The sequence below is a fragment of the Chlorocebus sabaeus genome, chromosome 20 (genome assembly GCF_047675955.1).
Source record: "Chlorocebus sabaeus isolate Y175 chromosome 20, mChlSab1.0.hap1, whole genome shotgun sequence".
NCBI lineage: Eukaryota > Metazoa > Chordata > Mammalia > Primates > Cercopithecidae > Chlorocebus > Chlorocebus sabaeus.
In genome coordinates, this window is record NC_132923.1 from 120,895,317 (window position 1) to 120,919,341 (window position 24,025).

Consider the following 24,025-nt stretch of genomic DNA (forward strand, 5'->3'; position numbering starts at 1 on the left):
GGGCGGTGCAGAGAACCCACATGCAGAGGTCACTGAGTCCCCACACTACTTTGCAGCCCGGCAGGTGACATGAAGCAGGGTCCCCTGCCCTGCTTTTATTCCAACAGTTACACCCCTACTGTCAGGTGCCTAGGACGGGAGGGAGGCTCTGGTTATTCCTGACTTCCCAGAGGAACTGTGGGGACAGCTGGAGAGCTAGCAGAACCCCCACCTCCCACCACTCCCCAAGACACAGGCCTTACCAGCTCCCCCCCACAGCCCCTTCCCATGCCTTACCTGGTCCCGCTGTCTTCAGTGAGAGGGGAAGGGAGTTGGAAGCGTGAGGAGTGCTGGGGGTTCTTTAGGAACGCCAGGCTCCCAGAGTCTGAAGGTGGCTCCAGAAACCCCAAAGATTCCAGGCAGTCTCTGACTGGGACCAGCTCCAGGTGGAGGGGATCTGAGTGTTTCCTCAGTGACCACGTCCCTTCCCCTTCGCTTGGCCACCCCATGCCAGGCGCCTTGGGGTCCCAGCCCAGGTGGACTGGCCTGTGAGCTGAGGACCCACCAAGCACGGGCCAGAGGCCGGAGAGGAAGAGATGCCTGCTAAGGTCATCCGGAGAGGCTGGGGCCGACACGGCCCTCTGCACATCCAATGAGAAGGGATGCTGGAGGGAAACAGTGGTCATGACAAGGTTCTGAAAAGACAGGAGATGCGGGGCCGGGCACAGTGACTCATGCCTGTAATCCCAGCACTTTGGGAGGCTGAGGCCAGCAGATCACCTGAGACCAGGAGCTTGAGACCAGCCTGGCCAACTTGGCAAAGCCCCGTCTCTACCATAAATACAAAAATTAGCTGGGCAGGGTGGTGCACACCTGTAATCCCAGCTACTTGGGAGACTGTGGCAGGAGAATCGCTTGAACCCGGGAGGCAGAGTTTGCAGTGAGCTGAGATCGTGCCACTGCACTCCAGCCTGGGTGCGATTCTGTCTCAAAAAAAATAACAAAACAAAACAAAACAAAAAAAACAGAAGATGCTTGGGCCGCTGGGGTGCTGACAGCCCAACCCAGTGGTAAGGGGACAGAGGGGAAAGATTGCAGGAGAAAGTCCCGAGCCCAGGAGATGTGGCGGCAAGTGTGATGCTGGCGAGATGCTTCCAGGCTGATGGAGCAGAGAGGGCACGGTGATGCCGCAGCAGAGAAAGCAAGGCCCCGGAGGGGAGGGCAGGGATGGGAGCCAGTCCGGGATGGATGGGCGAGAAGGTCTTGGGTGCAGCAGGAACAGCTCTTCCTTTGTTGCAGAATGGAAAGGAGGTGATGTGAGTGAAGACGCAGGCAGGGTGGTGATTTGGGGTAGAAAGAATTTTTTTAAAAAAAGGAATTCTCAGTCTAGATATATTTGGAAGATGTCGCTCAGGGTCACTAGAGGCCCCACGTCCTGGTGCATAATTTCCACCCTTTCTCCAGGGTCTGTGGTGTGAACCCACTGGATGATATAATTACCTTCTCCCCAGCGGCCCTCACTTCCTGCTAAGCACCGCACTCAGCTCTTAGCCTCCGTTACGTTATTTAGACCTCACCACAACTCGTGAGGTGAATGACATTGTCGCCATTTTGCAGAGGAGGATACATGTTCAGAGCTGTCAGGGATAGGCTAGGGATTCCAGCTGGGAAATGGCAAAGTCAGAGCCCACACCCAAGCCCGCTCTATAAGCTGCACCCGCTGCCTCTCCTCCCTGCACCACTGTTGCCCCCTCCTTCTTACTCTGCATGCCAGGGGACGCCAGAGCATGACCCATGAGAGGGCAGACCCCGACCTCACAGGGCACCAGAAGGCTGACCCCCATCCCCGCCCAGGGCTGCAGGACTCGGGCCATCTGCCAGCACAGCGTGCCAGGCCCTGCCTGATCCTCTCTCTCCTCTTGTTTTAGGACAAACAGATGGATTTCTGTTGGGATCCTTGGCAGGTCAGTGCACTTGTGTGTCCCCCAGTCTAGCCAGCCCCAGTTGACACCATCGCCCCTCTATCCCCTGTGCCCAGCCCAGGCACACAGTCAGCCCTAAGACAAGAATCTGATGCAACAGTGGGTAGGGATGGTCCCGTGGGAGTTGGTAGAATCTTTCTGGCTTTAGTTGCCCTGTCCTTGCCCACTGGCCAGAGGACCTGGTGGGCTGGGAGACGGGATGGGTGGTGGTGCTGGAGGGATGTCGGCCAGCAGCCTGGCCCACCCTGCTCACTCCTCCTGCCCCTTCCTCCAGAGGTGCTTCCAGACCACCAACGGCTACCTGTCCGACTCCAGGTCCTGCCCCAGCAACTACAACGTGGCAGCCCTGGCCACCTCGTCCCTTGTGGGTAGGTTCTGGCTGCAACTCTACTGCCCTTGGAGAATGCACGGTCCCACCCTAGACCCTGGCTGTGGGAGGGGCACAGCTGAGTTGCAGGTGGGAAGACGGCAGCCCTGCTGGATTCTCCATTTCTAAATGCCATGGTCACGGGGGGACCAGTGGCTCAGGGTTCTGTTTCCACGAGTTAAACTGCTGGGTTTTTAATAAGCTCTGCAGGGGTGGGGCAGAGTTTTCCAGATGTCTGTCTGGCATGGTCTCCCTGCCTCTCTGCCAGTCACATCACCTTAATTCAGGTTCCCTGGAGGCAGAGCCTGACATAGGCATGACTGTGCAGGTGATTCCCTGGAGACTGGCCTTCAAGAGAAACCAGCAGTCAGCGGGGGAGGCAGAGCGGGCTGGGAAGGGGCTCAGCAGGAGTCTAGCCCTGCCCACCTGGTCCCACCGCAGCTTGGGAGCATGAATAGCACCCCAAAATTGATGGCACGCTATGGCAAGAGGCTGGACTCTTTTTATTTTATTTTATTTTATTTTATTTATTTTTGAGAGACAGAGTGTCACTCCATCACCCAGGCTGGAGTGCAGTGGTGTGATCTTGGCTTACCGCAACCTCCGACTCCCGGGATCAAGCAATTCTCCTGCCTCAGCTGCCCAAGTAGCTGGGATTACAGGTATGCGCCACTACACCCAGCTAATTTTTGTATTCTTAGTAGAGACAGGGTTTCACCATGTTGACCAGACTGGTCTTGAACTCCTGACCTCAGTGATCTGCCTGCCTCAGGCTCCCAAAGGGCTGGGATTATAGGCCTGAGCCACTGCGCCCGGCCAGGGGCTGGACTTTATACTCTCCCACTGCTGCCTCACTGGCTGCCCCTGGGGAGGAATTTGCAGTCTCCTGGGCATATCTGGGTGAGGCAGCTCCCATTGGCTCAGGGAGGTTCTGCAGATATGGATGCAGGTGTGAGCTCACAGCAGCAGCACCTGAAGCAGATGGGGATGGACTCCTGGCACAGTAAAGGAGGTGTCGGTGATCACCATGGCATCAGGTGGCACCAGCGTGGCCTTCACCTGTCTGTGCATACCCAGCTCTGCTCCATGCCCTGCAGGCTCTGCTTCAGTAAAGCCCGCCCAGCTCCCCCGGGACTCCTGGGGCCCTCCCTCCCCACATTGGCCTGTGCCTTTCTCTTCCACCCGCAGCACCTTACACCGCTGCACCTACCTTTCAAGAGCCACTTGAACTCCCGCCTTCTCCAAAGCACTTTCTTAGATACTCAACACCCCCCACTTTAGTGATTGGGAGCGAGATTCTCCCCTTTCTTCCACACATCCATCTTTCCCATTTTCCCAGCTCTCTAATTTCCTTTGTGGATACCTCGTCGTTCTTCTCAGTCTGTCACCCAGGCTGGAGTGCCGTGGTGCGATCTCGGCTCACTGCAACCTTTACCTCCCAGGTTCAAGAGATTCTCCTGCCTCAGCCTCCCAAGCAGCTGAGATTACAGGCACATGCCACCATGCCCAGCTACTGTGTGTGTGTGTGTCTGTGTGTGTATTTTTAATGGAGACAGGATGACAGGATTTTACCATGTTGGCCAGGCTGGTCTCAAACTCCTGACCTCAAGTGATCTTCCGGCCTTGGCCTCCCAAAGCACTGGGATTACAGGCGTGAGCCACCGCACCAAACCTCGTCTTTCTTAAATATCACCATTCCTCACATCACGGCTTCAGAGACCCCGGTGACTCCCAGATCTGCGTTGTCAGCCTTGGTTAATGACAATCCTGAACCTTTGCTGACAGCCCCTCTCCGTCTTCCACACACAACTCCTCTCCTCCCAAAGCCCCCGACCCCTCCTCTCTGTCTGCCCAGCCCTTGCCATGTCTGTTGCTGGGTCCTTGCAGTAACCCCTAATCTTCCAACTGGGGTGTCTTTCTAAACAGCTGTGCTAACTGCTCACTCTCTTGCTCATTACTCTGCTGGGGCTCCCCACTGCACAAGGAGAATATCTGAGCCCTCCACCTGGTTCTCTCCAACCCTGTTCTGGCCCTGATCAGCTCCCAGCTTCTCCTGTCGCCCAGTCCTAATGTGGACCCCATGTCTCACCCCAGCTAGTCCTGGACTCATGCCAGACTCTTCCATGCCTTCATCCTCTTCTCATCTCTGAAATGAAACCTCCAGTCTTGCCTCTATCTGTCCAAACCCAACACACCTTCAAATTCCAATCCAAGGTCCCCTCTTCCAGGAAGCCTTCCCTGCCTGCTCCATCCACCCAGGTCTCACCTCCAGCAGAGCTGGCAGGCCACAGAGATGCTCTCTCAGAATGTATTTAATGGATCATGGAGAAAGCTGGGGACTCATGAGTGGTCCTCGGGTGGATCTCCTTGGGCGGAAGGGTCTGAACTTAGTCAGAAAGGGAGTGAGGGTGTGGGCGATCTGGGGAAGAAGCACCCAGTGGGTGGGAACATGGACTAGGAGTAGGATGCTGGGAGGAAATGTGGACGCCAGTGGGTGGGGGCATTGAGGAGAGGGGGCCGCAGAGCTCAGAGGGCTCAGGGCAGGAGAAGGAGGCTTTGGAGGGCATGAGGAATTAGATGGGTATAGGCCCTTTGGGAGGTGTGGGGCACTGATGGAGACCGTGGCACACTGAGGGAATGTGGGGTACAGGCCACCAGGTGGGCCTGAGGCATGGAGGCCAGGCCCTGGGCTGGGTCTTGTGTCAGGACAGTCGCTCAGATGCCCTCCATGCCCCAGGGGTGGTGCAGAGCATCAAGGACCACATCACAAAGCCCACGGCCATGGCCCGAGGCCGCGTGGCCCACCTCATCGAGTGGAAGGGCTGGAGTGCCCAGCGGGCAGGCTGGGAGCTGTCCCCAGCTGAGGACGAGCATTACTGCTGTCTCCCGGACGAGCTGCGTGAGGCCCGCTTTGCTGCAGGTCAGTGAGGAGGGGGACTGGCCAGGGCTCTGTGGGGATGAAGCTGGGACATTGAGGGGCCCAGATCACTGCATGGGCATCGTCTGGGCAGGAAAAAATAATGGCATAGAGTGGGGGGCTATTAAGTGAGCATTCTTGACCACTGGGGCGTGGATGGGCAGCGCTGAGAGGCGGCCACCCTCCGGCCTGTTCTGGAGCAGCTCTATCGGGCACTGAGGCTGTCCCCACCCATCCCCCACTGAGCCAGATCTCGCTGTCCTCCCAGGGGTCGCTGAGCAGTTTGCCATCACAGAGGCCACACTGAGCGCTTGGTCCTCGCTGGACGACGAGGAACTGCACCCCGAGAACAGCCCCCAGGGCATCGTCCAGCTCCAAGGTACAGCCCAGGAGGTCCGGGGGCGGGGGTGGGCAGAGCGGAGCTGAGGGTGGATGCCTGCCCACCACCAAATGCAGTGTGGCCTCGGCCAAGCCCCTTCCTTTTCTCAGCCTAAGTTTCTTCATCTGTAAAATGCAGCAGTGATCCTTGCCCTGCCCATTGCCCAGCAGTGCCAGGAGCAGGAAGGAGAGAATGAGCACAGTGGGGGCGGGAATCGAGTGCTTACCGCACTGAGGGCTGTACACGAGGCATCTCACGGAATCCTCACAGCAGCCCTAGGGAGGGGATCCTGTTGTCCCCATTTTACAAATAAGGAAACAGAGGCACTCAGAGGTTCAGAAACTTACTCCAAATGACACAGTTAGAAGCGTCAGAGCCGGATCTGAAACTTAGCACCAGACACAAGCAACCGCCTTTCTAGAAGCCCAGGTTACTATTGAGGGCTTCAAGGAGCCTTGGCCCTGGGGGAAGCCTGCGCTTAATCCTCCCTGACAGATGGAGAGGGACGGGGAGGGGACAGAGGCCCAGGGGAGCACTGGTTGTCCCAGTTCTGAGAGCACAGGCTGGTTCCAAGCCCACTCTTGACTCCTCCGTTTACTGCCTCGAGGAGGAACCTGGGGCTCAGAGGGTTTTGGTGATTTGACCAAGGTCACAACGCTCACCAGTCACACAGCTGGATTTGGAGGCAGGTCTTCTGCCCCTTGACCTTTCTCACACCCCCAGAGAGGGCGAAGAGCCGGATTCGGGACGCCATTCCCCTGTCAGCCCGTTGCTTTTCCAGATCTGGAGAGCATCTACCTTCAGGACAGCCTTCCCAGTGGCCCCTCGCAGGATGACAGCCTTCAGGCCTTCTCCTCGCCCAGCCTCACCCCTGACAGCTGTCCCTCACTGGAGGAGACCCCCAGCACCGCTGGCATCCTGCAGCCCCCCAGCCCAGAGCTGCAGCATCGGCGGCGGCGGCCCGGGCACCAAGGACCCAAGGGTGGGACGCACCTACCGGGCTCCCTCCCCTCCGTGGACAGCGGTTCCCTCTGGGAGGAGGATGAGGTGTTCTATAACTGAGGTGGGGGCTGTGCTGGTCCAGCACCTGCTCACACCATGACCTCACCTAGTGGGCAGTCCAGGCGTATCTGGATCCCGGGGTCCAGGGCAGGGCATCTCTTGACCCCTCGGGTAGGCACAGGGTAGGTGTGGCAGGGATGGGGCCTGCGCTCATCATGGTCTCTCTGTGCCTCAGCGGACCTGCCCCAGCAGTGGCAGCCATAACCCCTCCCCCTTCATTACTTCACTCAGGTGGGCACCTTCCCCTGCAGGGTGTCTGCCCTCAGGGAACTCAAGGACTCTCAGAGAAACCAGGGCAGCCTGGCCCAGAGGAGCAACAGCCAGGCCCCCAGGAGGGCAGCCATGGAGATAACTGAGACCCACTTAGAGTGGGGTCTGGGAACCCTGCCTGTACCTGGGGCTCAGTCCCTCCCCACTCTCTCTGTGTGTCTGCCCCCCAGCAAAGGTGGGGTGGCCACTTCTGGTAGCTAAGCACCTGCTCCCCAGCTGTCCTCACCAGGACATCTGTCTCTCTGGAGTGTTTGTCTGTCTGTCCTTCCCTCTCTGAACCTACTTCCTCGGTGTCCCCTGCTCCTCACCCCTGGGAGCCCACTCTCGCTCCTTGCAGCTCCCTCCCATCTCACTCAAGGTTCTCTGAGGACATTTAAAGTGGTGGGTTCACCCTGGTGATCTTGGCCTGGTCTCTGCTGGGGAAGATGTGACCTTGGGCCCCTGGGGAGAGTTCAGAGGGAGTCAGGGAGGACCCTTAACCCCAACACATAAACAGCCAGTCAACCTGAGCCACCCAGGTGTAGAAGACTCATGGAGGATGCCCAAGGCTCGGTGGACTCCCCAAGGAACCACACTTGGGTCCTGGCTTTATGAGATGTGGCTCAACCAAGCAGGAGACTAGGGCTTGAATGACACAGCATCCCACTTATTCATGAGGACAAGCATCATAGACCTGGTGGAGACCCTCTCTCCCTACCTTCTCCCTGCCAAGAAGTAGAGCATGAGGAGGGGAGCCCAGGGGCCCGAGCCTGCAGTGTCCACATGACCACGGGAAACTCACTCTGGGCCAGCGCAGGTGAGGAGCTCCAGTCCCAGGCCAGTAACCTTGCAGCTGAGATGAGGGATGGACAGCGGCTCTGGGAACCAGCTTTATTTTTCTCTGGAGCTTCTCATTGGGAATCAGACAACCCCAGAGGGCATCTGTGCCTGCCCTTGGTGACAGCATACTCCAATCTTGTTATTCATTAATGTGATGGCCAGTCACTGAGCTCCTGGCAGATACTGGTTTTCCATCATCTCACACTTAGCTCTGTCCAAGGTGGGATTTGTCTTTCAAGGCAGGAGCCATCGTCACACCCAGGATGAGCCATCTTCTTCTGAGCTAGGTTAGAGTTGTCTGTTATGCCAAGGAATGGAGCTGGGTTGGAGTGGGGGTAAGGGGTGACGGGGGAAGAGAGGCAGGGTCTCAGCCCAACCTCAGTACCAGGCAGCTGGGGTGCCCTGTTTCATCTTGCTGGACTGGCTCACTTTGGGGCTGGTGGATTTGTCAGGCTGGAAATTGCTTTCTTCATCTAGAACAGAGAAAGGGGGAGGGGGCTGGAGGGGGGATGTAGAGGAGGTTGACAGGACAGCACCAGCATTTTTAGTCCCCTAAGGGTGGTTTCTGGGTGAATAGTAGAGCCCATGCCACCCCATTGCACAGATGGGATCACTGAGGCAGAGAAGGGCAGGCTGGCCACTGGCCAGGAAAGAAGATAGGGGAGCCAGGCCCAGTGGCCAATCTGGGCCAGGAAGAGGGACTCATCAGTATCCTCTGAATCCCCCCAGGTTTGGATGGGAGCATGCCGGTGTCCCCCCCACCTCCCCAGGCTTCTCAGGCATGGGTTCCCTGCTTTGCTCTGCCCCGGGACCCTGGTACCTCCACCCAGGACACGCAGCCCACAACTCTGCCCCGCGATGTCACGAAGAGGGACTGAAGGTTCAACAGCTCAAAGAGGTTGTGTGCCTGGATGGGGGATTGTTAGGAAACACTGGAGGGTAGAAGGCGCCCAGCCCACCCTCTGGCCCACTCTGCCACGCCTCTGAGCCAGGAAGAGGGGCCGGGCCTGATGTGTGTGGGAGGCAAGAGATCCAGGCCTGCAATGTCCAGTGTGGCCACTGGGAGATGCCAGAGTCCATGCAAGGGTCTGGGCGAGGCCGCAGGTGAACAGGACCCAATATCCAGCACCCTCCAGCAGCACAGAGGTGGCAGGGCCATCTCCAGGTTCCCTGTGGGCCTCTGCCCCTTCCCCGCCCATGTGACAGGCTCTGTCTCAACTGGCTACATAATTTGTCCAAGATCACACAGGGAGAATGTGGTGGACCTGAAATTGAAATGCACGTGTGCCGTGGTTCAACTCCACTGTCTTTCTCCACCCAGAGACTTCCATTTGCCAAGCCCCCCACTTCCCTTGTCTCTCTGCATCATCCCTGCAACCCTGGCAGTGAGGGGTGACAGGGCGGGAGCCTCCCTGCCCAGACTGCTGATGAAGACACAGGCCCAGGAGGGGCAGGAAGCAGCATAAAGTGGGCAGGGCAGGTTGGGAGGGGAGGCTGGAGCCTGAGCTCCTCATCAGCTCTTGCCCTGCCCCAGGGGCCTCGTGCGTCACACTCCCCAATATTTGTTACCTGGTGCATGGTGGTCTCTGAGAATAGCGTCAGGGTCACTGGTTCCATGGGGCAGCCCCCAGCCAAGATGTCCTGGAGACACTGCTGGCTCTCTTGGCCTGGCCTCTGCTGGAGAAGATGTGACCTTGGGCCCCTGGACAGTGTCCAGAGGGAGTCAGGGAGGACCCTTAACCCCAACACATACACAAGCAGGCAACCTGGGCCATCCAGGCGTAGAAGACTCATGGAGGATGCCCAAGGCTCGGTGGACTCCCCAAGAAGCCACACTTGGGTCCTGGCTTTATAAGCTGTGGCTCAGCCAAGCAGGAGACTAGGGCTTGAGTGACACAGCGTCCCACTTATTCATGAGGACAAGCATCATAGACCTGGTGGGAGACCCTCTCTCTCTATCATCTCCCTGCCAAGAAGTGGAGCATGAGGAGGAGCCCCGGGGCCCCAGCCTGCAGTGTCCGTGTGACCACGGGAAACTCCCTCTGGGCTAGGGTTACAGGTGCAGGGCCGGCCTCCCCAGGATGCCTCTCTCAGACCTCCTCTCCCTCAGGAGATCAGCGGGTCCCTCCCCTCCCATCCCTGCTGACCAATCCCTGCCCCATCCCCACGCCCCTCAGGAGTACCTACCTGGTGTCCTGGAGCCCAGGAAGCTGGCTCAGCCTGGAGGGCCTGCACCAGCTGTGCCCTCTGCACGACACCCACCAGGATCTGGGACTCTGGCAAGTGGAGAGGGAGAGGGAGGAAGGCACATTATGAAGAAACAGGCCTGAGGCCAAGCTTCCAGAAGACCCTGGTGGTGTCGCCATGCTCCTACCCCAGCAGCTGCCCAGGGGATGCCTTACAAGCACTCGGCTGACTCTCTTTAGACACGTCAACCATCCCAAGGGAGGGTGGCCATGATTTCCATTTTACTGATGAGGAAACTCAGGCTCACGTGAAGTGACTTGCCCAAGGTCACACGGTTGGTTGCTAAGTCACAGAGCCTGGATGCAGATCCTGTCTGCCTGACAGGTCCACGAAGGAGGCAGAGGGCATCCCCCACCCCCTTCTTCCTCCTCCCTTCCGGCTGGCACCTGTGCTCTCCACCAGGGGATACTCGGCCACGTCTGTGGAGGTCACGACCTTGACCACCTCCTCCAGTGGCGCGTCCTTGGCCAGTGTGGTGATGCTGTGGTTCATGAAGTGCTCCACCCTCACGCGGTGGGAGCTGCAGGCAGAGGGGCTCCCATCAGGTCCCAGAGTCGGGGATGTGAGACCCAGGCTGGCAGGAGGATCTGGGGGGAGCTTTGCTAGAACCGGGGACCCACAGCTCTGGAGTGTGGACAGGGCCGGAGAGGTTCGTGGAATGAGGGACTCCTGGAATCCACGGTGGGAGGAAACCTGGGGACCACGTCACCGATGACCCAGTTCTTAATCCCCAGCCCCCTGGATCCCCATGTCCCCCAGACCAGCTCCACTTGGGTCTTGTCCCAGCTTGGACAGAGCTGAGTGTGAGATGACGGAAAACCAGTATCTGCCAGGTGCTCAGTGAGTGGCCATCACATTAACAGATAACGAGATTGGAGTACAGACCCAGCAGCCTTCCCTGCATAGCTCCATTTGATGATAAAAGGGTATGTCACCCCCGAGGAAAAACTTGGAAGTTTGAAAACCACTGGTATAAACAGCCCCGTTTTCCAGATGGGGAAACAGGTTCAGAGCAAGGCAGCAGCTTGCTTGTGTTTAGAGCGGGGCCTCCAGCTCAGGGACTCTCAGAGCCTCTTTGGTCTGCTTCTCTGGGGCCAGAAGCTGCTCTGGTCCTGAGTGAGGACCTCAAAGCTCATTTCCATTCTCATTCCACCTCCTACTCCCAAAGTCCCAGCAAGGACAGCAGAAGTGGGGAGAGGGGAGGAGACCTCTCGAATCTGGTGCTGACTCTCCATGTCACCTGGAGCAAGACACGGCACCTCTCTGAGCCCCGGTTTCCTCAACCTGTACACGGGGCAATACTCATCCTCCTGCTGTGGACCCCTGCTGGCCCCTAGACAGACACTGAGGCCTCAAGGCCAACGACTTGTCCAAGGTCACCCAGGGCACTGGGGAGAATGGAGACCAGAGCACGGCTGTGTGTCAGCCCCTCCCAGCCCCCATGTCCAAGGTCAACTGCGGTGGCATTTCTTTTTGGAGGTGCCCTCCACCCCCAGCCAAGCCCAAACACTGTGACCCCCTTCAGCCAGCCTGAGGTGCGCGCCACTCACCCGATGTTGCGGCCCAGAATCCTTGGCAGGTATGGCAGCTTCTTGACAATGATGGTGCCATCGTAGAAGGAGGGCTGGCAGCTCTGTGCAATGGCGTTGGCTGCCAACACCGCCATCAGCACGGGCAGTGCATGCACTATCTGGCCGGTCAGCTCAAAGGCCAGCAGCGCCGTGGAGATGGTGTGGGTCACAGCCCCTGAGAAGGCCGCAGCCCCTGCAGGGGCAGAGCCACACAGTTCGGCTCAGGCCAGGAGCCAGGGGCCAGGGGCCAGGGGCCAGGGGCCAGGGCCAGCCTCATGTGAGGGCATAACTACCCTGGCTGCGGCCAGGGCCTGAGGTGGGAATTGTAAGAGGCCATAGCCTGGGCACTGTGGGACGCGCCACAAGGCCTGGGCTTGTGAGAAGAGAGGGATAAGGGAGGCCACGGGGTTGGGGACAGGACAGGAGCCATGAGGGAGTGATGGGCCCCCGGGAATGGTGGGGCTCAGGAGGGACAGATCCCCATGATGGGTGGGGGGTTCACTGGAGGACTCAGTGCCCTGTGGAGCCACCGGCCAATTCTCCAGGTCCAGCCCAGCCCCATGACATCGCCCACCCAGCAGGGCCCTGACCCACTCACCTGCCAGGGCGTAGCCCCCGGGCATGATGGGATTGGTAACCCCTCCAGCCACGATGCCCTCAGGGAAGATGAAAGAGAGAGTCTCCCCAAAGAGGCGCCCGATGGCAGCTCCTGGCCAGACTTAGGGTGAGGGAAAGCCAGGCTGACCCAGCCCCCACAGCCCTCCATCCCTGAGGACCATCCTCAGTACCACCCGAGAAGAAGGTGAACCAGGATGCATGGCCCTGCCCCAAGAACCCCGAAACTCTCAGAACCTCAGGACCCCAGACTCACCAAGGATGAAGATGGGCATGAAGTACCCGGCAGGCATGGGGATGGTGGAGGCCAGAATCAGCATCCAGAACTGTGGGAGTGGGAGCCCAGGGTAGAGGTTAGAGGCCCCTGAGCAAGGCATGGACAAGAGAAGACAGGACAGGGGACAGGGGAGTGTCCTAGAGAGAAAGAGGGTGCCCGGCCATGCACCCACTGCCAGAGTCTGGCATTAGGGGAGGGTCCTCACCCTGAGAAATGCCCACTGTGTGCCTGGCACTGTGCCAGGTACATTCCTTTGTTCCTCCTCAGTCTTCCCAGTAACCACCCCATTTTAAAGATGGGAAGAGTGAGGCCCAGAGAGCTGAAGTCACTTGCCCAGGACCATGCAGTGGGCAGGGGGCACATCAGGAAGTGTGGTGGAAGGCCTGGGCTCCATGCCACCAGGTGCAGGGAGGCACCCCCTGACCCACCAGAGCTGGTCCTGGCTCTGTGCACATCTGGGGACCAGGGGGCCCACCTTCATAACCAGGAAGAAGGCAAGGGTCCCAAAGATGGTGAACTGCGGGTGGTACCATTCCCACCACAGGTGCTGGGGGTCGAGCTCCTCGGGCCAGGGTGGGCTGGAGTTCCGGGTCATCAGCCCCCAGGAATGGTTGTCGAACAGCGAGTCCAGATGCTGCTTCATGGACAGCTGTGGTGGGGCAGGTGGGAACTGGACTTGAGGGGCCCCGAGTGGCAGACCCCAGCCGTCCCCGCACCGCCTGACCCTGCCTGGAATCCTCCTCTGCCACGTCCCAGCAGGGGGCCTTGGGCAGGGCTCTGACCTCCGGGAACTATGGTCTCCTTATCTGTAGAATGATGCCCAGGTGTTGCCCTTGTGGGGTGCCGAGGAGATTATGTGAGACACACATAAAGGGGAAAACAAATGGGCGTTCCCACTCCTGCCACCCCCACTCAGGGCCCCTTACCCGAGAAGCTAGGAAGCGGCCCACACCGGGCGGGTAGGTGATGGAGGCGAGAACCAAGGTGGCCAGGGCCGAGTACACAGGCTTGCTGTGGGGGTTGGGTGAGCTCTAGAGCTGGCCCTCCCTTTCCCACATCCCGAGGAGAGGGAAGCAGGGCCTGGCCCAGGCAGCAGCAGAGCAAGGACTGGGGAGGAGGAAGGGCGGGAGCAGGGAACATGGCCCCCTCCAGGGGGTGGAGCCCGTGAGGTGAGCCCCTCACTACTGGGTATGACTGAGGGCAGAGGAATCACACAGGAGATTAAGAGGAGAATTGAGGCAGAGGCAGGCTGGGAGGGAGGAGAGAGTGGGCTGCGCCGGGGCAGGCCATGTGCATCTCGGGGCAGGAGGGCTGGCCAATGCTAAGGCCAACGCCAGGGGCCACACAAGATTTGAAGGGGCAAGGGTTTAAGGCTCAGTGAGGGGATGGGAGTTCGCTGAGAGAGTGTAGACTGAAGGAGGGATGGGAGTTCAATGGGGGGTTCGTAGCCCAGTAAGGAAGGGGGGACAGTGACTATGGGGACTTGGAGAGGGGTGTTAGGTGCTCCATGGGCTAGGGAAGGATTTAGGGGCTCAGTTGGAGGATGGGGGTGGGGCTTTCTACATGAGGTTTGGAGCCCACAAGGGGCTCGCTGAGATGTCCCCAGCCCCTAGGCCCGGAGCCTACCTGGTGGCCAGCAGTTTGGAGCTGAACCGATTGGTCTTGATGAAGCTGAGGAAGGTTCGCTGACAGAAGAGGTAAGCACAGCTCAGGACGCCACAGATGCCACTGCGGGGGTGGAGGGAGGTAAGACCAGAGCCTGAGCCCAGTGCCAGGGGCCACAGTCCAGGCCTGGGTGGAATGCCATACTGGACTCTCAGGGGCCCAAGGCACCCACTCACCCCAGTGCCACAAAAAAGAAGATCTCTGGCAGGTCGAAGGGAACGTCCACCCGGAAACTGGTCTTGTAGAGGGAGGTGATGGTCTCTGGGGAAGAAGAGCAGTGGGGAGTCGAGATGGCGCTCCCACCCCACCCGAACACAAGTCCCAGACTAACAGCCGAGGGTGGAGGGGGTGCCAGGTCCTGACCCGGAATGTGTGTCCTGGCATTCCAGGCCCCCACAACCAAGCTCCTGCCTCCCTGCCCAGCCTCATCCCTTCTACCCTCAGGGCTCCTGCCCTTCATGTTCAGCACAGGTCAGCCCCTTCCATCCTCCCAAAGAGGTGGGAACAGGGAGGAGGAAAAAGAGGGAGAGAGAGGAAAGAGGCGAGCAAAGGGTGTACACAGGGGAGAAGGGAGGGCCCCTCGCCCCAGCCCCCAGGCAGGGCCAGGGTCAGGCAGCCCAGGGGGCTCACCCTGCTCGCTATTGAAGACCGCCAGGAGCCGGAACATGAAGGCCCCGCAGGTGGCCGCAAAGAAGCCCCTCCAGTAATCCCAGACAGAGAAGTGGGAAGACATGACCTCGATGCTGAACAGGACGCCTGGGGGCGACGCTGATCTCAGGTGGGCCCCCCACCCCCACCCACCTGTGGCTGTAGGGCCCCCTCCCCATGTCACCTCCTCCCTGACCCGTCTGTCCTGCTCTGCTACAGCCCGGACAGGGACAGACAGGAGGGGAGGGCAGGGCATGCACCCTGGGCAGGGAGGAGCCCACTGCCCAGAGACCCGTCCAACCTGGAATGCGGGTGTGCATCCTCTCACTATCGGGTGGGAACGGTTTGATCCCCATTTTACAGAGGAAGAAGCTGGGCTCAGAGAGGCCAAGGGGCCAGTGGATTTCAAACCCAAGACTATGTAATGTTAACCTGAAGCCTCTCAGCACCGCCCAACCACGCCCCCCACCACCCGCCCCCCCCGCCCCGCCGCCTCCGGGGGTGGCTATACCCAAGGCGGGGCCGAAGTAAGAACTAGAATGAGACCCACCCCCTCCTCCAGGCTCTCAGAGGGGCCGAGGGAACCCAGGGAGTGAGGGGAGGAGCTTGAGGGAGCCAGGGGGCGGGGCATGAGGGGGTCTCACCGCTGAATGGAGCTCCAAAGACTGTGGCCACGCCCACTGCCGCCGCCGCCACCAGCATTTCGTTTTGCTTGTTCTTGTTCTGGGGGATCCGAGTCCGGGGCTCAGCGTTAGCCCCCTCCTTCCCCACTCCCAGTCCTCCAAGGAAGCCCCCGAGTCCCTAACCTCAGGCTCCCCGACGGTCGTGGTGCGCACACGGCCCAGGTAGGCAGCCATCATCACAGACAGGTGCACGAAAGGGCCCTGCAGAGGGAAGGGTGGGCCCAGGGCCCAGGTCAGGGCAGCACAGACAGCCTCCCCCAGAGGCAGCACGGCTTCCCCACCACACCCCCTCCTCCCTCTCTCCAACCCCCAGGGCTGTCCTCAGATGGCTTTTGTCACACTCTGGGGACCTGTCCTGGCTCTTCCCCTAAGACTAAGCTCCCTGAAGGCAGGCACTGGCCTGAGTCTGCTCTGATTCAGCTTTGGTAGGGTGATGGGGGACAGGCTGGGGCAGGGTTGGATGGGTGGGGTGGCTGGGGTGCCCTCACCCCTGCCCATACCACTTTGCCCAGGAAGAGGGTGCTTCCGGTGGCCAGTGTGCAGGAGAGGCCCACCACCTTGGCCCCAAAGTTCTTGATATCCAGGTAGTCCTCCAAGATCACACCCGCCAACATGGTCTTCAGCTCTGGGATTCCAGAACCTTAGCCAGAGAGGACAGGAACAAGAAGGGGACAATCTCTAGATTAAAACTCTCAGCCGGGCGCAGTGGCTCACACCTGTAATCCCAGCACTTTGGGAAGCCAAGGCGGGCAGATCATGAGGTCAGGAGTTTGAGACCAGTCTTGCCAACGTGGTGAAACCCCATCTCTACTAAAGATACAAAAAATTAGCCAGGCATGGTGGCGGGTGCCTGTAATCCCAGCTACTCGGGAGGCTGAGGCAGGACAATCACTTGAACTTGGGAGGCGGAGGTTGCAGTGAGTCGAGATCGTGCCATTGCACTCCAGCCTGGGCAACAAGAGCAAAACTCCATCTCAAAAACGAACAAACAAACAAACAAACAAAAAACTCTCAACACTCTACCCGCACGGTGTTTTCACATTAGGTTTTTTTTTTTTCCTTTGAGACAGGGTATCACTCTGTTGTCCAGGCTGGAATGCAGTGGTTTGACTTGGCTCATTATAGCCCTGACCTCCTCCGGCTCAAAAGTGATCCTCCCACCTTAGCCTCCCAAGTAGCTGGGACTAGAGGCAGGCACCACCACACCTGGCTAACTTTTTGTTGTGGTGGGGTTTTTTTTTTTTTTTCATTTTTTTTAGAGATGGGGTTTCACCATGTTGTCCAGCTTGGTCTTAAACACCTGGGATCAAGTGATCCACCCACCTCCCGAAGTGCTGGGATTATAGACTGTTACTGCACCTGGCCCTATTTTGATCACACAGAACCCTCAGAGGTTAGGATGCATAAACTCATTTTGCAGATTTGGATGCTAAAGTCAGAGAGAGAATGCGAGTTGTCCATGTTCCTCCCACCGGGCCTGGCAGATGGCCGTGTCAGGGTGGGGGAGCCCCAAACAGAACCTCAGGCCACCACTGAGTGAGTCTGGAGTTCCCCTCTGCTGGCCCGGAGCTGGAGGCAGGGCTGAGTGCCTGGGGGAGCTGTGCCTCCTCCATGGGCCCCTTCCTGGCACCAGCGCAGGTCCCACAGTGGAATCTCTTTCCAAGAAGCCCTTGGAAAGCCAGTAGGGCCAGCAGTGACCTAAGAGTCAAGATCTGGCCTTCTTGCTGTGTGCCTTCAGGCAAGCCACTTAACTCTTCTGGGCTTTCGTCCGTGAAATGAGGCTGCCACTTCCCGATTCCCCCTATCAGAAGCCCCCTGGGATCTGAGAAGGTTTTGGCCAGTGGGGACTGGTGTGGCGTCCGTGGACTCACCTCCAGAGGAGGGCGTGATGCTTTGGGAGAAGCCCGAGGAGAAAGAGATGAGGGCCACAGGGTACACAGTCCAGGAGAGATACCGGAGCAGGTGGCTGTCCCCAATCTCCCGGTACAGCCACTGGTGCGCTGGGGACAGCCAGATATCAGGGAGGCACCCACAGCCTCTGCAGCCCTCGGGGCCAGATACTGTGGTGCCCACTTACTGACCAGTCAATGGAGTCATGAAGAGGGTAGGACTAGGCCACCCGGTGAGGCGAAGAACCCCAAGAAGAGGCAGGAGTATGACCCTGGGTCCATATCCCAGGTTTACCATTGCCTAGCTGAGTGACCTTGGGCAAGTCACTCAGCCTCTCTGAGCCTCAGTTTCCCCATCTGTCAAGTGGGCTAGTGATGGGCTGTCCCTCACAGGCTCATTGAAGACTACAGAGGGCCACTGAGAACTAAATGACACAGGTGTGGAGCGCCAAACACCTGCTTGTAGGTGTAGCAGGTCCTGCTTCTGGCAGCTGAGGGTCTCCAGAGAAAGTGCCTTAGACCCTTCCTGCCTCACACCCCCTCTTTCAGGGAGGCCTCAGGGTGGAGGCAGGCTGTTGAGGGAGCAGGGGGAAGGCTCCAAGTTTGGTGATCTAGGCACGTGTCCCCATTCCTGCCCCAGGCATGGAGGAGGGAAGGAGAAGGAACGGAGTGGCTGGAAGAGGAGGCAGAGAGGTCAGAGGAAGAAGGGCTCTTGGGAACATTCAGGCCTCTCTCCCTTGTTCAAATGAGATGGCTGAGGCCCAGAGAGGGGCAGGAGCCTGCCCAGGATCACGCAACAAGTCAGGAGTGGAGCCAGAGCCCTCCCCGCACCCAGATCTCTCCCTGCACCACTGCACCTGGCGGCCCATCTGGCATCCCCAGAGCGTGCTTAGAATCCCTTGGCCCAGAGCAGCACCTGCCAGGGAAGAGTTACCTCGGACCACACGCCCGATGGCAAAGTTCATGGCAAAGCTGACCAGGGCCATAAGCACCCCGAGGGTCATCAGGAAGTACCAGTCCTCGCCCAGGTGGAACAGCTTCTGCTTCAGCCACTCCAGGCCACCTGGAGTGGGGCAGGGGCACAGACAGTCCCTTTCCTGGAGGTCTGCTTGGCTCCAGGCAAGGAGGACCCTGGTAGTAGAATCTGGGGTAGTCCTGAAGGACCCTGCCTCACACTGGGGGCTGGGCAGAATTTGCAGTGGGTGACAGTGGTGGCACAGTGGGTGCCAGACCTGCTGCTCCTGCCGGAAGGCCTTTGACCTGTCCACCCTCTGCATCCCTGCCTGTACTGGGAGGTTCCTGGGGGACAGGGAGTGTGGAGGAGGCTGGCAGCTACAGCTTTCACCTGTATCCCCACAGAGTCCGTAGCTGAGAGAGCACCAGGGTCTAGCAGACTCCTGTGTGTCCCAGGGCCTGTGGCACAGGCATCCTCTGGGTCCACAGCAATGCCCCTGGCCAGCTGGCTACCAGCCCAGCCTGGGAGCTGGCCCTGACTGGCTGTGGGCACCAGCCCCTGGGGCTGCACTTAGTCTCCTTCTGCAGTCCCTACTTGCTCTGCCCTGTAGCTGAGGGGACAGTCAGGTTTCAAAGTGAACAAGGCACATGGGGTTCCAAGGAAAGGTGCCAAGTGCAGATTGCCCCAGTCCCTTGCTGTGGCCCCAGCTGTCCCAGCAACCCCCCACGTCCCCTCACTGGCACAGGTAGGTGAGGGAGAGGCCTGGGTGGAGGATGGACACAGTGACCAGGCCTTGGGCTATATCTCCTGAAAGGCAGAGGGCAGATGCCGGGCCCATCTGACCCACAGACAGTGGGACAGACAGACCCCTTCTCTCCCTGCCTCCCAGGAGACTTTGGGCAGTGATGTCCTGGACAAATGCCAGGAGGAGGGTGGCTTCTGGGCAGGGAGGTGCGGCGGGAGCCGGGTAGGAGTGATGTCCTGAGTGGTCCTCCAAGGGGAAGGGAAGAGGACCTGGCTCTCACCTCGGACGCCTCGGCGGATGCGGGGACATGGGCCCCACAGCTCCTGCAGAGTCACAGGGTCCCCTGAGGAGCCCTCACGCAGCCCCACCAACTCCTCCATCAGGCCCCTGGGGAAGCAGATAGAGGGAGGGACCTGGGTGAGCTGCTGCACGTCCTCGAGCTGCCTCTAGGCCCTTCCAGTGCTCTTCCCACCAAATCAAGAGGAAGGATTGTGCTTGTGTGTGTGTGTGTGTGTGTGTGTGTGAAGTTACCACACTAGGTCTGTGTGTGCCCTCATCCCTGAGGTTCCGTCACTGAGGGTGTGTACCTGTGTGTGTCATTTTGTGGGAAGGGGGTGGGATTCCTCGGTGTCCCCCCGTGTCTAGCAGCAGACTGGGCACAGGCTGGAGCCTAAGCCCTGCTCAGAGCCCCTTCCCCTTCTGTGGCCGCTGCTCCTACCCTTCTGGGTCGCTTGGCACTTCTGCTGCTGGAATCAGTCTCTGCCCAGGGCTGTGACTCTCTCACTGCAGAGTCCCATGGATGGCTCTGACTCTCCCTCCCCATCTCGGAGCACCCTCCTCTCTCCCCAACCGCTCAGGCCACAGAGACAGGAAAACCCCAGGACCAGAAGGAGGCGTCTGCAAAGTCAAAGTGAGGTGCTGGCTTCTGCCCCTACCATCCCCTCTGCCCTGCCTGCCTGGCCCTGCCAGGTTCATACCCCAGTCCATGCCCAGAGACCCCTCACCTGTCAGTCCTTCTGCTGTGGCTGAACAGGCCCTCCTCTCAGAGCCTCCTTTGCTCCCAGCTCCAGTGCACCTGGACAGGTATGTGCTGTACCAAGCATCATTCTCCCCCCGCCACCCCCATCCACCCCGGCCCGGGGTTTACAGTGGAGATTAAAAATGTCCTTGACAAATCAACCAGAACTGTGGAGGCCAGAGCCATGCAGGGCAGAGCTGCCAAGAGGGAGGGGAGCAGGAGCCTCTCCACCCACCACAGCGGCACAGAGGGTGGTGCCCGGCTGTCCTCAGGCTCCTGGGTGCTACTGGACAGGGGCTGGGGAGGGGGAGCTCACTCACACAGCAGGACAGCAAGGGGCCATCTGCCAGGGCTGAGGCTCAGGGCCCAGGAGTCTCAGAACTGGACATGGAAGGTTTGGAAAAGCACAGAGGGAGAGGGGAGGAGGCTGGGCAGGGAAGGAGAAGGCAGGCCGGCAAAGGTGAGTGGGGTCAGCATGACCACAGCCTCCCTGTGTGCCAGGTAGAGAGTCAGCCTTCCCCAGATTAATTACCCTGAGTGCCCACGAAAATCCCACGAGGCAGGCAGTGTGATCCCATTGTAGAGAAATGGCGTCTCAGGGAGGCGAGGCTGCCTGTCCAAGATCACAGAGGCCGAGGCAGAACTGGGATTCCCAGCCCAGGTTTGCCTGGCTCCAAAGCCTGCAGGTTGTGCCGCACGGTCCCATCCTGATGAGCCATCTTGTCCAGGGCTGGCGAGGAGGCCGACACTTGGGGCAAGGCAGTGAATTGGGGTCAGGAACTTGGACTTGATCCTTGTGTCCAGACCCTCCAGGCTCAGGAAATGCCTCTCAAAGCACATGTCCAAGAGCCAGCACATGTCCAAGTCTGGGGACTTCTGGGTAATTGCACAGAGTTTGTCCCACTCCAACAGAGGATGGGAGCACAGGTGTGAGGGGACACGACAAGGAACAAGCACATGTTACGTGTCAGGAGCTTCTGATCTGCAACTTAAATCTTTCTCCCTGCACCCTGTGAATGGGGAGAGCATCACCATTTTGTAGATGATCAGAGAGTTGAGTCACTCACCCAAGGTCACACAGCAGAGGCTGAACCCAGCCTTCCACTGTGCAACTCTTTCCCTGCCCAAAGCTCCTCCAGCTCCTGAGGCTGAACCAGGGCAATGGTTTGGGCACAGAACAGAAGAGTTGAGTCTGATGCCACTTTGGGCAAGAGGTTGGGGACAATTGCCTCCACTCCCACCAGAGAAAGCCACTCTCTGAAGCTTATGATGGCCCTTGAATGATTGTTAAAATCTGGGACCATGGACTACCTACCCTCTGCCCCTAGATGCCAGGCAAGTCAAATCAAAATCGAAGATGTGTGTTGTGGGAGGTGGGATGGGGGTTGCTGCTCTGTATGGACTCGAGCCCGCCTCACCTTGGCCACCCCAACCTGTTGACTCTGCACAGCACCAGAACTGGCTGCCCTGTCAACATCCCGATCCCCAGTGTCTGGTGTGGGGCAGCTGCTGGCCACGGTCCCACAGCCGGCACTGCATATCCACATCCGACCTCACCCCCAGCCCTGTGAGCACCAGGAGGCTGAGAAGAGGGCAGCCAGGGTGCACAGCAGGATGACGTGTTTGAGGCCAGCACAGCTCTGCTGACCCTAACTCCTTCATCAGCTAGAGCCTCGGTCTCCTCTTCTGTCCGATGAGGTGAGCCTGGAAACAGGGGCCTGTCTCTGCCTTATTCATCTCTGAGTCCTTCAAAGCCTAGAACCGTGCCCAGCACCTATTTATAGCAAGGTTTCAATGAATACCTGCTGAGTGATGAGGGCTTCATCACTGGCCTATGAGCTGGCTGTGTGGGGAGCTGATGGGAAGAGATGCAAGGTCCCTTCCCCAGGTCCCAAATCAAAATCCTGAGGTCCAAGGAAAGGGTCCGTGTTTGTGAAAAGCTCTCCTGGGTGACTGGGATTCAAAGGACTACATCATCTTTGTCTCTCCTTCTGTCCCTGTGATCTGAAGGTAGAGGCAGGGGAATGGCCTTGATGACCTTTTGAGGTCCCTCTGGGCCAGTGAAGCCAGAGGACCAAGTATTTGTGTGGATGATGCCTCGGGAAGTGGGGAAAAGGGGAGGAGGGATGGTGGGCGGGGTGGGTAACGGGATCTGACATCCAGGGGCAGTGACTCAGGCCCTCAGCACCATGACAGTGTGTCTGCATTTAGCCACCGGCTCCTGTTTCCCTGGCGAGCGGCAGGCTCTGGGCCCCCCACCCCGCCCCACCCTCTCTCCATCTCACCTCAGTGCTGGTGGCTTCCCAGTGGCCCTAGAAACCCCTGAGCCAGGCTGGGTGTCACAGGCCCTGACACGGGCAGGAAACTCTGCCAGGGGTGACAGGCCCTGTTGCTCCAAGCACCAGCCTGGCCCACCATTGTGCCCTGTGCCCTGTGCCCTGCTCTGCTTCCACTCCACATACCACTAGCACCGCTAAGACCCCTGTAGAAGGAGCCCTCCAGGATGAAGCTCCAGACTGGGTTGTAGGGGACTCTGATAAAACAGAAACTGCCCATCTTCAGGAACCTTCAATCTAATGGGGAGACAGGTGAACCCTTGCCCCCGTGGGAACTGCCAGTTGGATAGGGAAGAAGGGACACATCAGAGAGTCACAGCACACAGGAAGACCATGTCACACTGCCAGGTGCTGTGGGAGGACTAAGACAGTCAGTGCTGGGGGCATCTGGACTGGGTGTGGGCCCATGTGAGCAGGAGCAGTCAGAGAGGCCTCCCTGTGGGAGGAGGCATTGGAGCTGATCTGGGACGGTAGGGCCGGACGGGAGAGGACAGCAGAGGCCCTGAACTGCAACCTGGGCAGAGCAGAGGGCCTGGCTGCCTCTCAGAATGGCCTCCACCCTGGCCCAGTGCAAGGTCAGTCCTGGCTTTGCTGAGCAAGCAGGTGGGTAGGGAGGGGCTTCTCTGGCTCTTCCGGGCCAGCCTGTCTCCATAGGCGTATGTTCAAACCACCTCAGACTCTGAAGGGCTTTGGGTCCAACACACCTGGGTTCGAATCCCAGCTCTGCCACTTATGCAAGTGCGAGCTCCGCCCTTTCCAAGAGGCTTCACTTCCCCCTCCATAACATGGGAAGAGCGCCTCCACCCTCCCAGCTGTGCGGGGATCAAACGGGGCCACACTTAGACAGCTTGCAGCCAGGAGCCTGTGCCCAGAAGGCACTCTAGAAGTCAGGGCTAGAATAATTGTCTTCCGGAATTCTCTTTTACCTCTGACTGAAATCCCACCTAAGGCAGTCGCAGGCATCACCTCTGACACAGGGTGGAGCAGACAGCTGTCAGGAACATGACCTTCTAGACCTTTAAGGAGAAAGCTGCCGGCTTTGTCCTCTTGGGGCCTCTACATGTTCTGAGAGTCAGAGGGAGTGCAGGTATAGAATCCAGGTCCCCGTGGGGGCTGGCAGGGGACAGCTGCACATTCTACACCTCCTGGCAGGGCTCAACCTTTCCTTAGAGATGGGCTGTGAAGCTTGTCTGCCTTGAGGGAAGGAACTCCTGACATCACGCAGCAGTGGTGCTTCCACCTACCCTGTCCCCAAGGAGCCTGCACACTGATGGGGGAGGCACAGCCATGGAGGAGCACCAGAGTCTCGTGGGGAGGCACAGTCCTCAGGAGCCCCCAGGCTGATGGGGGAAACAAAACACACAAGAAACCCCAAACTTGCAAGGTCCTGGGGCAGGCACCGAGGTCCAAGTGGCAAGGAGACAGGATCCAGCCCTGTGCAGTGGTGAGGAGGCCCCTGGGGCTGCTGTGGTCGGCCTGGAATGTCAGGCTGTGAGCTCAGCCCTCTCGGCCCGCGTGTGTCGGGCTGTCAGCAGGGCCGGCGCACGGGAGAAGATTTCCAGCCCCCTCTGGGCCATGGAGAGGCCTAAATTTAGCTAGTA

At 59.1% G+C, this 24,025-nt stretch overlaps 2 protein-coding genes across 7 annotated transcripts; one reads left to right on the forward strand and one right to left on the reverse strand.

Moving 5' to 3' along the window:
* Positions 1 to 1,881: 1,881 nt before the first annotated feature.
* Positions 1,882 to 7,817, forward strand: LOC103225974 (protein FAM131C). The gene is made up of 5 exons (XM_073007812.1): positions 1,882 to 1,943; positions 2,236 to 2,329; positions 5,066 to 5,248; positions 5,514 to 5,624; positions 6,406 to 7,817. The coding sequence occupies exons 1-5, from the start codon at positions 1,917 to 1,919 to the stop codon at positions 6,684 to 6,686; spliced, it is 696 nt and encodes a 231-aa protein (XP_072863913.1). The 5' UTR covers positions 1,882 to 1,916; the 3' UTR covers positions 6,687 to 7,817.
* Positions 7,813 to 24,025, reverse strand: CLCNKA (chloride voltage-gated channel Ka). Of its 6 annotated transcripts, XM_073007808.1 has the most exons (22): positions 20,075 to 20,175; positions 19,789 to 19,967; positions 19,351 to 19,457; positions 18,305 to 18,433; positions 17,353 to 17,481; positions 15,982 to 16,121; positions 15,605 to 15,682; positions 15,443 to 15,521; positions 14,781 to 14,906; positions 14,327 to 14,411; positions 14,112 to 14,213; positions 13,412 to 13,496; positions 12,961 to 13,134; positions 12,465 to 12,534; positions 12,192 to 12,311; positions 11,573 to 11,786; positions 10,409 to 10,542; positions 9,963 to 10,051; positions 9,345 to 9,452; positions 8,596 to 8,682; positions 8,161 to 8,248; positions 7,813 to 8,058 (listed from the first exon to the last, which is right to left on the reverse strand). In XM_073007808.1, the coding sequence occupies exons 3-21, from the start codon at positions 19,448 to 19,450 to the stop codon at positions 8,201 to 8,203; spliced, it is 2,097 nt and encodes a 698-aa protein (XP_072863909.1). In that variant the 5' UTR covers positions 19,451 to 19,457; positions 19,789 to 19,967; positions 20,075 to 20,175; the 3' UTR covers positions 7,813 to 8,058; positions 8,161 to 8,200. The 6 variants fall into 6 exon arrangements, 5 of the variants coding, with proteins under 5 accessions (XP_072863909.1, XP_072863910.1, XP_072863908.1 ...); XR_012089776.1 differs by having other exon boundaries at positions 7,813 to 8,248; positions 9,345 to 9,477; XM_073007809.1 differs by having other exon boundaries at positions 7,813 to 8,248; positions 9,345 to 9,449.

Bases quoted from the DNA above. Each gene is read 5' to 3' on its own strand.
- LOC103225974 (XM_073007812.1), top strand. From the start codon at position 1,917: ATGGATTTCTGTTGGGATCCTTGGCAG. The intron at 1,944-2,235 runs GTCAGTGCACTT...CCCTTCCTCCAG, and splicing joins TCTGTTGGGATCCTTGGCAG to AGGTGCTTCCAGACCACCAA. The intron at 5,625-6,405 runs GTACAGCCCAGG...TTGCTTTTCCAG, and splicing joins GGGCATCGTCCAGCTCCAAG to ATCTGGAGAGCATCTACCTT.
- CLCNKA (XM_073007808.1), bottom strand. From the start codon at position 19,450: ATGGAGGAGTTGGTGGGGCTGCGTGAGGGCTCCTCAGGGGACCCTGTG. The intron at 15,683-15,981 runs GTATGGGCAGGG...TTCCCTCTGCAG, and splicing joins CCCTCTTCCTGGGCAAAGTG to GGCCCTTTCGTGCACCTGTC. The intron at 13,497-14,111 runs GTAGGCTCCGGG...CAACCCCCACAG, and splicing joins TCCAAACTGCTGGCCACCAG to CAAGCCTGTGTACTCGGCCC.